Here is a 14,004-nt window from a genome sequence, read left to right as displayed (position 1 = left end):
CCCTTTAAAAACTGTAATGAATATTCAATTTATTTGATTTTTGACAAAAGTTTGAAATTACATAGTTCGCGAGATTGTTCGAGAGACTTGTTACAAGTGGTCCACAGAGCAGATGAGAATTACAAAATGAAAAGAAAAAAATAGAATTTTACAGCCTATTATTCTACATCTGAATGAAGATAGGCAATGCCACCCAGTGTGCAATGAAGGAAATTTTGCAAGGACAGCAACAATAGCCTACTGATACTCTTTTCAATTTCCATTTGTGTTCATAAACGTGTGTAATGTGTAACACACTGGGAATTGGTTTATTGTTCCATCTTTTCCATGTCAGTCCCTCTGATTTGCAATAAGGGCAAGGGGAACCAGGCTGAAAAATCAGAAGATCTAATTCTTTGAGCCACTGTGGAGGAGGGTCTCTTAAATTTCTTTACATTGGATATCAAGTAACATACCTGGTACACGGGAAGGTGATAATGACTGTCTATTTCCTGGTGATTTTGATTTTTTAGCTACTGTTGCCGACGAGGATGGACTGAGGTTTAAACCAACACGTTTAGCTATCTCGTCTGATGTTCTCATCTGATTCACTCTACCTCGTGGATTAGTAGCTGTATTAGATGGACTGCCTTTAGAGGGTTTTAAGATGGGGAGGTTTGTACCTCCCTTTTCTCCACTTTTTTTCATTTTGATTAGTTTGTTAATTTTTACACTTCATACCTAAAAAAAAAACATAGAGGTTTTACCTTCTATTCTATTAATTTAAAAGTTATGATATATAAACACCCCTCTCTCAAAAGTGCTACAAAACTAGCAACAGTTGGCTTTAGGGTCTAAGTTTAAGGGTTTGGAACAGTTCCTGGCTGCATAAAGCAAAATGTATGTGTTGTCTGAACTCTATAAAATGTGCAGTGAATTGAATTTAAAAGAAAGTTGCACTCTCAAGCAAGTTATGCATATTCAAACTCAAAACGTAATAAAACCTTTTATCAGAACCACATCATTTCACCATACGTCAAGTGCCTACCTAACCCCTAACGTCTAATGCTAAGCACAGATCGCAGATGACATCCCTCACTACTAACAGTAACGGTCCATTGTAACGGTACTAGTGTAATCGCGGTAGGGCCTACCAGTATTTTACCGTTTCGTACAACACATGGCTCTGAATATATTTGTGCAAAGCGACAAATCATTACCTGAACCTAAAATCTCTTGTGTATCCTTTGCTGATCCTTAATTGCAGGCTGTCATACATACAAACCTTGCGCTTTAAAAATTTAGTAGCTGTCGGACGCCATGTTGTTTATCTCCAGTTGGTGCGGTCCTCACTAGCGACAAGTGCTCTAAAAATTAAGGAATAATCGCTTTTAAAAAATGAATAGTTTTTTTTAAATCTCAACTCTTAAAGTCATAACAAATATTCAAACACAAAATTAATTGTCTTCTGTTTAAACCTTTCTAAATTACTTCCTTCAGTATTTTGGCCAATCAAAATACTCCTAACTTTCTGCTACTTGACATGTAACTCAACCGGATGTAAACAAAATCACATGTCAGTACAAGTTTTCCTTTTTGATAATAAAACAAAACACATCAATTTATGGGCGGGGCTGTTGCAGATTAGCTGCATACCATTACACCAGATTATCCACGTTTTCTCTTATCCTTAACAAGCTGTAATCCAGTCTTTTCAGTCACTTGCTGAACATTAGCTACAATTGCTAGAATAATTATTCTGAACCGTTCACTATATTATTCGTTACTGCAGTCTGTACTCAGTTTTCTACTGTTCTATGAACCCCCCGCCCCTGTCCTTCTTGGACGGACTTTATCCCCATTATTGATGTAAATGGAAAATTTAATCAAAGGTTTCCTGGATAAAAGGTTGAAATGTAAAGACAGGAAAGATCTGACACGAAACAAGTGCTGGAGGGATCAAAAGATCTGACGTCTCGACCAAAGAGAGCTATGGTAATACTTCTTGAAGCATTATCAACAGATCAACCAGTGTTGCTTGTTGATCAAAATATTTTGTTATGGTCTATATCAATGAGGGATAGGCCTTTATTCGCAAGATCCAATTTTCTCTAGCGTTCTCAAGGCTATAATAATGAATTAATCTTTTCAATAATCTTTAATCCGATTTGACCAAATTGCTGTTACCTACGTAATATCTGGCGGAAAGAGAAGACAATCCATAAATCGTAGTTTTGTACGACTTTTTATGTAATGAATTATGTCTCTCATATTTCATGTAAAAACTTGGAAAATACGATTTAACTAATCTGACCAATCGCTGTTTTGGCGGACGCATCAACGACTGATAAATCACATACACCAAATCGTTTTTTCCAGCAAATATTCGATAGATATATCAGTCGGTAACGCTCACAATGTCAAACTATTACGAACTTCGTCTTATACCTTGACTGCAATAACCACACCTTTAGAATACATGGGAGACATATTTCTCTACTATTAGGCGTTTATCCTACTTAAATCCATACAGTAGTTCTCTAACAGCTTCCAAAAAGCGTAACAAACAGCAGGTCTGGCGTTAAAATATTACCGGCTGTATTTTTTTTTAGTTAAATCTTACTGATACTTTAGGGACATTTTTCTCTAGATTTTGTTGTACAGTTTTCCTAAATTTGAGCAAAAAAATTCGACCTACAATAGAAGTGGAATGCCCTTAAATAATGTCTGTATTTTAAGAGGATTTTGTCTATAAAAAATTATCAAAAATGCTCTGTTTTATTCTAGATGGCTCACGGAAAGATCAAACTCATAACCTTTGATGTCACAAAAACTTTATGTAAAATTTCCAGAACTGTTGGGAACCATTATTCAGAAATTGGTGCTATGTACGGTGTTAAAGCAGATGAAACAGTATTAAATGATGCATTCAAGACGCTTTATTCAGAACATTGGAAAGCTTCACCTAACTTTGGAGTTCAGGACAATTCAACACCCTTCAAGTGGTGGGGATCATTGGTTAAAGACTGTTTTAAACAGGCGGGCGTTATCAACGAAGATACTAAACTAACTCAAATTTCAAACCATTTATACTTATACTTCAGCACTGATAAAGCCTGGCAAGTTTTACCTCACGTGAAAGATGGACTAGATCAAATGAAGAAATTGGACGTTAAAATAGGAGCCATCTCGAACGCAGATGAACGATTACATAAGATTCTGAGACATTTGGCTCTTCAGCACTACTTCGATTTCGTGTTGGCGTCTTCCGATGTTGGGGTAGCTAAACCAGATCCCGGTATCTTTACCAAGGCTTTGGAATTGGCGGGAATTACAGCCGATCAAGCTGTCCACGTTGGTGATCATGTACAGAACGACTATCTGGGATCCAGGGAGGTCGGATGGCAGTCCTTCTTAATATCTAACAATAAAGATATACCTGAAGTTAACCCGGAACACATTATACCTGATATTCGAGTATTATTTGAAAAATTAAAAGATATGTGATGTTATTCAATTTTTTTATCATGGGAAGTGCATCTATCAGGTATAGCTACCCGTATACCTTTTCATCTTCGCACTGAAATGAAAATGAGTTCCGTCTATCACTGAAATGACTTTTGATGTGAATTCTTTTCTCGAATTATGTTCTTTTTGCATTTAAGTGGAATTGTGACGTAGTATTATATAGGAAATAAAGTAAAAACACACTAATTTGAGTTACATATAAGAAACTGAATAATTGATTTTATATCCGCATGTAAGAAGCATGTCAAAGCTTTCCGTTTATTATTCCAATTTAAATAATCTTCAGTAACTTTTTAAAAAAAAAAAGATCAATGAATTGTAAGAGATCGTAAATGGACAATTGAATTTTACCAGTATGACACCATAGCAATTTTGAAAATTAAATGAAATTAATGGAGTTTTACGTCTTACTCTTATGCATTCATTTCATTTCATTTTAACGTGCACAGTCTGTAGCACACACCAGACGATTTTTTCATATCAGCCTCTCTGACCTGCATCTGCAATTTTGAGAAGATAATACAAAAAATAAGGATGTGAGATGGTCGAAAAAAATGTTATACGGAACTCGAATTGTGTGATTGTTTTGATTCCGTGAATTCCGGCACTGAACAGACGGGGAAGCTAGGGTAATCATGACAAGAGTCAGATCTCTTTCAACAAGATTTTTCTAATGCATTAAAAAATGGGATGGTGGTTATTTCTCTTTTCAAATTCCACCACTTCTGTTTTCCCCCATTTACGATTACCAAAGTAAGTTCCCCCTCTGTCTAATACCGTGACATAATGGCACAACTCCTGTATAGTGGAAGTTTGTAAATTCAGCACTTTTATATGAATTCAAATGATAACTGTACAATTAATTTTGATTATATAATTAAACATTTAAACAAAGAAATGAACAAAAGTGATCAAGATTTTCAAAGAAATAAATCAAATTACAACGGTTTCATTTTAATTACTTTTATTCATTGTAATAAAAATAAAACATCACATGTCGCATACCTCACCAGACAGATAGGTCATTTATTCTCGTATTCCCAAGAGTTAAGCCGACCCGTCGACTGCATTGTGGTACTGGGTGAATACAGAATATCCGAAAATGGTTCGATGGATTTATTATTCAGCTATGTATAGACACCAAACGTGCCAAATTTGGCAAAAAAGAAACTAACGATCCGAAATTGGATCGTAGCAACTCCTACAAAAATGTGATCTTTTCAGTCTGGCCCTAGCTGTGACTGTATCAGTGGCAAAGCCGAGCCAGCCTCTTTCAGAGTGGGTGGGTGTCTGTGTTTTGAGCCTTTTTAAACTAAAGTCATACGTGTGATTTTCACATAATTAATACGCTTATCTATTGCTCTGTGACCAAGACCAGTGCTTTTATTGAGACTCGTCTCAATACACTCTATACTATACAGTTAAAATCATAATTAAAAAGTCAACTATGATTTTCAACAGATACACCCACATTTAACTCAATTTTAACCTTTCCTTTGTTAGAAAATATGTTCGCAGTTGTGTTTTTACAGATGATATTCATTCGTTTTACGAGCGGCTTTTTAGCAGCTGATTAGGATAATGAAGATTTTAAATTGGTCAAATTAACAGACAGAGTGCAAGAAGCGAAGTTATCCATTTCAAACTGTTGGCACATTCGTCTTGATGTATTTCCTTGCGCCCAGTCCGAAACACTGTACACTACTAGCGATGTATATTCGTAAAACATACCCTTTTTCGATTAGTTAACAGACGGTGCTTATAATGGATTATTGATTTAAAGGTATACTACCTCTTAGGATGAACAGCAATGAAATTTGCCAAAATGAGTCTTTGTTCATCAGTAGATTTACCCGGTGCAATGACTAAAGAATAAAAAAAACGCATCTTTACGTCTATATTTCAATCAGATCGATAAAAACATACATGTACTTTAATCATTATGTCCAACATAGATAATTGTTGAAAGTATAAGCTTCAATACTAAGAAATTGACCTGTTAAAATTTGGAAGACATTAAAATCATGTCCCGGCAACATCAAAATAATACCTGATTTTATCAACTCGGTTTCCGTGTCAGTGCTGCAGGTCGGAGGGGTTAAAAATGGATGTAGTTGTTCGGATGGGACAATAAAACGAGTATCCATATGTTACAAGCTGTGCACGTTAACGATCCTTCGACAGTCGGAAATTAGCTGCTCTCCTGGAAAAATTTCTCCCTCTGCACACTGCTTAGCTTCACCTGTCTCATTTCAGGTCAGACGTAAAATTCAATTTATTTCAGTTACTAATATCATGGACATCACGTTATCAGTATCAAGACAATAACTATTACTTACTGACATTCCTATTTACAGCACACGGCCCATGATGACAGATATTATATGATAACGAGGGAGTTGTTCAATCCACCTGCCAATCAACTGCCAATAAAATTTGCATTTTCATTACCATAGAAATTCCTAATAATACAAACCTACGCTGAGTGATTAAACAAATCTCTTCAACAACCATGTCATCTTTTAACCCACGTGGAAAATGGAGTGGCTCTGATATAAAACAACATAATTCAATTTAATGTGTTCTCTGTGAACAGAACGACTAGGGACTATATTATAAATTCAAGGAAAACAGCTTTCCTATTCTATATCCAATATGTTTCTAGGATCGATTTCAGTCACCGTATACATACTGCTGGTGAGTAATTATTCTCATTGTTGAATCTTTGATAGTCCTGTTGAGCTATTCTTGCAACTTTATATCATTTGATAGTTCTGTTTAGTTATTATTTCCAGAGTTCGAGAATTCTGTTTAGTTATTCTACTAATTTTTCTCATAGTTTTAAAATTTGATAGTAAGGTTGGTTATCATCCTCATAGTTTTAAAATTCGATAGTCAGATTGGTTATAATTCTCATAGTTTTAAAATTTGGTAGTCAGGTTGGTTATCATCCTCATAGTTTTAAAATTTGTTAGTCAGGTTGGTTATCATCCTCATAGTTTTATAATTTGATAGTCAGGTTGGTTATAATTCTCATAGTTTTAAAATTTGATAGTCAGGTTGGTTATCATTCTCATAGTTTTAAAATTTGATAGTCAGGTTGGTTATAATTCTCATAGTTTTAAAATTTGATAGTCAGGTTGGTTATCATTCTCATAGTTTTAAAATTTGATAGTCAGGTTGGTTATAATTCTCAGAGTTTTAAAATTTGATAGTCAGGTTAGTTATCATTCTCATAGTTTTAAAATTTGATAGTCAGGTTGGTTATCATTCTCAGAGTTTTAAAATTTGATAGTCAGGTCGATTCAAAACTTTGTTAGTCCCGTTGGGTTATTCTCGTGACTGTGTAACATTTGATAGTTCATGTAGATCACCATTCTTATAGTTTAGGTATTTGATAGATCTGTCGAGAAAATATTCTGGTGTTCTCATTCTTTGAATATTTAAACGTGAAACGGGTAGTTGTAATATTGCGGAATTGTCTATAGCACAACATGTCTTAGTTTTTTAGTTGACGTCATTACTTCTTGTACCTTTGGTTGTTTCATACCTTTCAGAGAGCTCACGTAGCTGATATTGTTTATTTGGTATATTTATCAAACACACATGGACGGATGTGGACGAGATTGTCCCGGCGAACATATTTTTTCTAAGCCCTTGTGATTTTATTCTGTCCTGACTAAATCGAGGACAGAACACTAAGCAACCTAATGTAAACGGGGCTCTTAGATCCCAAGTCTAAAGGCTTCGTTAAATGTGACCTTCACAAAAATTAGCACTGTGGCTAGCGACGCACGGCATGCTCCCCTTCCCAGAACACCTGATGCGACTGGGTTGTGAAGTCGGCGTCGGTTTTGGGGGTTTATTTATTTATTATTATGACACAGCATGCGATTTATATTAATACAATATTACAATAAGTTTTAATGCATAGTCCAAACTGATTTGTCCAAATTGGATCCCGATCTTGTTTTATCTACAGTGTAAATTTTCAGTTTGTAATAAATATTGTCTTTCTACACCAGTCTAAATTTCAGTTTGTAATAAATATTATCTTTTTACACCTGTCTAATTTTCAGTTTGTAATAAATCTTATCTTTCTTCATCAGTCTAATTTTCAGTTTGTAATAAATATTATCTTTCTTCATCAGTCTAATTTTCAGTTTGTAATAAATATTATCTTTCTTCATCAGTCTAATTTTCAGTTTGTAATAAATATTATCTTTCTTCATAAGTCTAATTTTCAGTTTGTAATAAATATTGTTTTTCTACATAAGTCTAATTTTCAGTTTATAATAAATATTGTTTTTCTACATAAGTCTAATTTTCAGTTTATAATAAATATTGTTTTTCTACATCAGTCTAATTTTCAGTTTGTAATAAATATTATCTTCTGCATCAGTCTAATTTTCAGTTTGTAATAAATATTGTTTTTCTACATAAGTCTAATTTTCAGTTTATAATAAATATTGTTTTTCTACATAAGTCTAATTTTCAGTTTGTAATAAATATTATCTTTCTATACTCAAGTCCAATTTTCAGTTTGTAATAAATATTATCTTTCTATACTCAAGTCCAATTTTCAGTTTGTAATAAATATTATCTTTCTATACTCAAGTCCAATTTTCAGTTTGTAATAAATATTATCTTTCTACACCAGTCTAATTTTCAGTTTGTAATAAATCTTATCTTTCTATACTCAAGTCCAATTTTCAGTTTGTAATAAATATTATCTTTCTATACTCAAGTCCAATTTTCAGTTTGTAATAAATATTATCTTTCTACACCAGTGTAATTTTCAGTTTGCAATAAATATTGTTTTTCTACATCAGTCTAATTTTCAGTTTATGATAAATATTGTTTTTCTACATCAGTCTAATTTTCAGTTTATGATAAATATTGTTTTTCTACATCAGTCTAATTTTCAGTTTATGATAAATATTGTTTTTCTACATCAGTCTAATTTTCAGTTTATGATAAATATTGTTTTTCTACATCAGTCTAATTTTCAGTTTGTAATAAATATTATCTTTCTTCATCAGTCTAATTTTCAGTTTGTAATAAATATTATCTTTCTATACTCAAGTCCAATTTTCAGTTTGTAATAAATATTATCTTTCTATACTCAAGTCCAATTTTCAGTTTGTAATAAATATTATCTTTCTACACCAGTCTAATTTTCAGTTTGTAATAAATCTTATCTTTCTATACTCAAGTCCAATTTTCAGTTTGCAATAAATATTATTTTTCTATACTCAAGTCCAATTTTCAGTTTGTAATAAATATTATCTTTCTATACTCAAGTCCAATTTTCAGTTTGTAATAAATATTATCTTTCTACACCAGTGTAATTTTCAGTTTGCAATAAATATTGTTTTTCTACATCAGTCTAATTTTCAGTTTATAATAAATATTGTTTTTCTACATCAGTCTAATTTTCAGTTTGTAATAAATATTATCTTTCTATACTCAAGTCCAATTTTCAGTTTGTAATAAATATTATCTTTTCTACACCAGTCTAATTTTCAGTTTGTAATAAATATTATCTTTTCTACATCAGTCTAATTTTCAGTTTGTAATAAATATTATTTTTCTACATCAGTCTAATTTTCAGTTTATAATAAATATTGTTTTTCTACATCAGTCTAATTTTCAGTTTGTAATAAATATTATCTTTCTACATCAGTCTAATTTTCAGTTTGTAATAAATATTATCTTTCTACATCAGTCTAATTTTCAGTTTGTAATAAATATTATCTTTCTACTAAGTCCAATTTTACTATAAAAAAAAGTAATGTGGAAAGAATGAAAAGTTCCGATCTTTTCTGTCGTTGTATCTGTTTCTTAAGTCTAAATTCCTCAATTTCCGAATCAGTTTTGGCCAAGTATCAGCTCGTAAACAAGATCGCTATCTTTCTTTTGTCTAAAATGCCTTGCTGATATTGCAAATTAGCAAACTCGCTATGGGTTCATGAATATATGTGTACGATTCAGTAATTCCTTAATTGGCAGGTATCTCCAATTTTAAGTGGTTGATGATTTTGTTATTGATCCTAAATTATTCGCATTTGTTTATGCTTCAGCACTGGAGCATATGGGATCATTTGCACTCCCCCCGCCCCCTACACCCACATACAATCACTACCACGGGAAATGCAATAATTGGAAGCCCTTGAAGCCTATTATAATCTCCATGTAACACAAATGCTAATTGATCAATTTAGGAAATGATGCACATAACGAGAATATCTTGAAGCATAAACGACGTCTAATTGACTCTTAACCATCCATAAGTATTCTTTGCTTCCGAAGTAATTCTACATGAGAAGTATTGTTGCAAAAAAAAAGGCAATTAGCAATGATGCAAGGTTTGTCATGCTGAACCTACCTTAGTTGGGAATGTAACCAAATCTGGTATAATCTGGTATAATTTTTACTTTGACGTTTTACAATTGCTTTGTCATATGAGTGTCAGATAACGACGTGAATATGGGACATAGCTTTAGCAGGTTTTTCAACATTTTTCTTTCTATTACCCCTTTCATGATCAATTACATTAACCCCTTCCCTATATAAATGGGGGCTTACTGGATAGAAAAGAAAGTAATGATATTTAGTAAATTTAGACCAGTAATAACAATTATGCAAAGTTTTGCTTAGTTCCAATGAAATGGTAAATAGATCTGTGGCATTGAAACTTTGAAATCAATTTTCTCGAAAAATACTTTTGTGGATATAGAACAGTCTGGTTCTTGGGTGACTAATTGCTTTGTCATATGAGTGTCAGATAACGACGTGAATATGGGACATAGCTTTAGCACGTTTTTCAACATTTTTCTTTGTATTACCCCTTTCATGATCAATTGTATTAACCCCTTCCCTATATAAATCCTTATTATTTCGCGATTTTCTCTTAGGTTTTACCTTTTAACGTCGAATAATATAGCCTGACTGAATCGAACAACTTAACGGGACTGTAAAGAGGTTTTTTAGAATTGTTTATGAGTATCGCGGACACTCATAGCATCAATTTTCGCCATTCCAATACATAGAAGGAAATAGCATATTTCAAAAATATTTTCAGATGTAATTTACGGCGTTTTTGATAATGAAAACTATGTATACCGCCCCATTATTGATTTCTTGACATGGTTCAATGATTCTCAGAGATCTATCAGAAGTTCTTCATGCAAGCAGACTTTATTTAAAGTACACGTTATCCTGGTCTCTAAAATAGGTGAACTGTTTTTTTATGTTTTAGCATTAGATAAATTAAAGGTGAAGTCCCACATTTAATTTGAGACAAGAAGTTCAAACCAACTAAGTCTTCATTTACCCTAATCATTTCATGGGTAATAAGTCTTGTTTGTCAAAAATATTCGGTAGTAAAGAGTCAACCTCTCATTTTAAAAATATAAGTCTTGAGGAAAAGAGAAATTGACCGAATTTCAGAATGGCGTTGCGAAGAATATAGCTTGCACAATTTTTGGTATAACACTTTAAAGGGACAGATTCGCCATTTTTAGGGTTTGATTTGAATCACATAATTCCTTCAAAAATATATCAAACTAGGAATTTTACCCACAATTTCTACATTATGTCTTTTCTATATCACCGAGTATCTTAATATGACGAGTCGTCATTTTAACATTCAAACGCCGTATAATTCTGGCCGCACATGGATTTGAAGGCTCAAATTTCTACGGTGAGCTGTGAAAACTGTTACGGATTGGCTAAAAAAAAGTTCACGTTTCTGAGACTAAAGTATATGATTGGTCAAAAAGAATGGCGCATCTGTCCCTTTAAAGACAACAAAGTTCATTCTTGTTATCAAATGCCATTGTCATGCCAACAGTAACGCATCAAGTACACTCCCTCAACACTTTAAGACACTTTCTGTATTCTCCTTAACAACACTACAACAATCACCTTCGACTAAAACAAGATTGAATTTGGAAAACACATCAGGGTTAAGATGAGTTAAACATGCTCGACCACGCAAATTTCGATTTAGCAAAAATCACTTTAAGAGTTAAGAGTGTCCTTGAAAAATCATAAATAGAAACAATTTGCATGAACAAACAAATGACGGGAAAAATAGCTCTATTGTATTCAATGTCAAGTTATAATAAAGACTAATAACGACTTTACCATTAAAAAAATGATAGTAAACAGTGACTTTATGAATACATGTCCCACGCATATTCAAAGATTTAAGCACTTCAGCTTTCCTAAATGAAGTTAAGATTTTATATACGTGTAGACCATGCTCCGATATCTTAATGTCACCATGTTCGTGTTCTGCAATAATTATGTTTCATAATTGCATATTGTTAATTTCATTTTTTTCCAAAAGATGACATGCAAATACATGTAACGTGATATTACAGGAAACTCTTCTTTTCTGTGTGCATATTTTTTTTTCTCACAATGATGACTAACTAAAGCCACGTAACATAATGTTCAACGTTTGATCAAACCTCTGACGCAGTACAATATGCCCAAATACAAATACAATGCATGGAAAGATAATATAAATATATTGTATATTTTTAACATTGAACACCATTTGATCTTTAAAACTAGCAAAATATCGTATATCTAAAGTTCAGCATGCTAATGAAATACGATATTTTAAAAGGGATAGATGCTCCATTTTTAGGTGGAGGGGTTGATTTGAATATATGTAAAATGTCTTCAGAAGAACTAGAAATGTACGGAAAGGGCACGATTCATTCTTACTATCTCATATTAGCAATTTCTTTTTCTATTTCTATGTCAGGCTACTCGTCTTTTTAACTTTCTAACACTGGACACACATGGATTTGAAGACTCAAATTTCGATGGTAAGCTGTGAACACTTTTACTGATTGGCTTAACTAAACATTTCCCCTTTAACTTATGTAACGGGTACAATATTGTCGAAGGTAGGGAAATAGGGTTTTTATGCGAACTCTGTAATGGGAATCGGATTTTTATGCGAACTCTGTAATGGGAATCGGATTTTTTTGATTTAAGTATTATATTGAATGTTGATCACGAAATCAACTGGTAAAGGTAAAATAGAAATAAATTGTCACAGTTATATGGTCAGGTGAACCGATCACAGTTATATGGTCAGGTGAACCGATCACAGTTATATGGTCAGGTGAACCGATCACAGTTATATGGTCAGGTGAACCGATCACAGTTATATGGTCACAAAAGTAAAAAGTTTGGTGAGTTATATGGTCACAGTTATATAGTCACAAAATGAATTGGTTACAGTTATTTACAAAGTAAATCGGTTATAGTAATAAGGTCAGAATTTAAATTAGTCACAATAACATTCTCACAGGGTAATTGGCCACATTCAGTTGGTAACCAATTTTACTGTGACCAGTTCAGTGAGGCAAAATTGCCGGTGACTAAATTTTATCCCCAACCACCCTGTTGACCCAGGTTTTCTTCGTATCACCCATTTTTGTGTTCATGCGTCTTTTTGTGTCATTTCAGGTGACGGTAGCTATGTTGGTGATAAAAATGGCAGAGGGCGCATGCGTAAGTAAAATTGGTCATATTTTATATCTTCAAGTGTAGACATTTTAATATTTGCTTTGGTTTCAGCTATCAACATTATTTTTATTGTGCAGATATCGTCGATATTCTTGCCCTGAAAATATCTATAACGTCCGAAGTGACAGCAATATAAATTGCTTTATTTTAGTAAGAGAACCAGACGTCAGATATGTTAAAGGCGAACCATCAAAAAAAACAGGCTACGTCCTTGACTGAACATATATATTAAAGTGAGATTAAAATGGTAAAATATAGTAGTATCTATATTAAATCTTAAAGGAGAGTTGAAACTGAAAGTTATAGTTAAAATTCAAATAAAATCTGACAGTAGTTTTAAGATTATATACTTCATGAAATTGAACAATGATTGTTCCCTCCATTGACAAACTGGAAAAACCAAGAACGATTTATTAAAATGGTTACACAGAGTGATAAAAATCTGTATCCACAAAGAGACGGGATTTTTTACAAACAATTCTTGTTATTGAGCACTCTCCTCGTTTAGGTTCAATTATAAATCTAACTTAATGTATGTGATATTTCAACAGATTAAAGCAGTCGTTATGAATGGGTAAATTCAAATATCAACCTTCAGAAATAAAATGTTCATCAATTCTCAAGCAAACAATCCATATAAAACAAACAATAATATAAATCTCAATTACTTTGTTCTAGGTTACAATTACAGCAGCATGAAGCAATTCATTGTCTGATAAAAAATCAAATAGTAATTACATGGTTCTTTTTTGAACTCGTATATGAGTACATTGGCGGCGACAGTGCGAGGGAAGGGGGGGTCTAATCGATTCAAAAATTGGCTTTTTAAACGTTTTTGACCCAAAAAGAATGCATACGTATTAAAAAGCAAGTTGATACAGCTCGCTGCGGCCGTACATTTAATGACCATACAAATCCTTACGCAACACCTTACGCAACAGT

The 14,004-nt window shown here is 32.9% G+C and overlaps 1 protein-coding gene across 1 annotated transcript; it reads left to right on the top strand.

Annotated features, from left to right (window-relative positions):
* Positions 1–2,766: 2,766 nt before the first annotated feature.
* Positions 2,767–3,486, top strand: LOTGIDRAFT_136305 (hypothetical protein; the record flags this gene model as incomplete). Its single annotated transcript, XM_009046724.1, has 1 exon — positions 2,767–3,486. The coding sequence occupies one exon, from the start codon at positions 2,767–2,769 to the stop codon at positions 3,484–3,486; it is 720 nt and encodes a 239-aa protein (XP_009044972.1).
* Positions 3,487–14,004: the final 10,518 nt, after the last annotated feature.

The sequence above is a fragment of the Lottia gigantea genome (genome assembly GCF_000327385.1).
Source record: "Lottia gigantea unplaced genomic scaffold LOTGIsca_105, whole genome shotgun sequence".
Classification (NCBI taxonomy): Eukaryota; Metazoa; Mollusca; class Gastropoda; family Lottiidae; genus Lottia; species Lottia gigantea.
The sequence above is the reverse complement of the archived record's forward strand: the minus strand, read 5'-3'. Positions and strand labels throughout refer to the sequence as shown.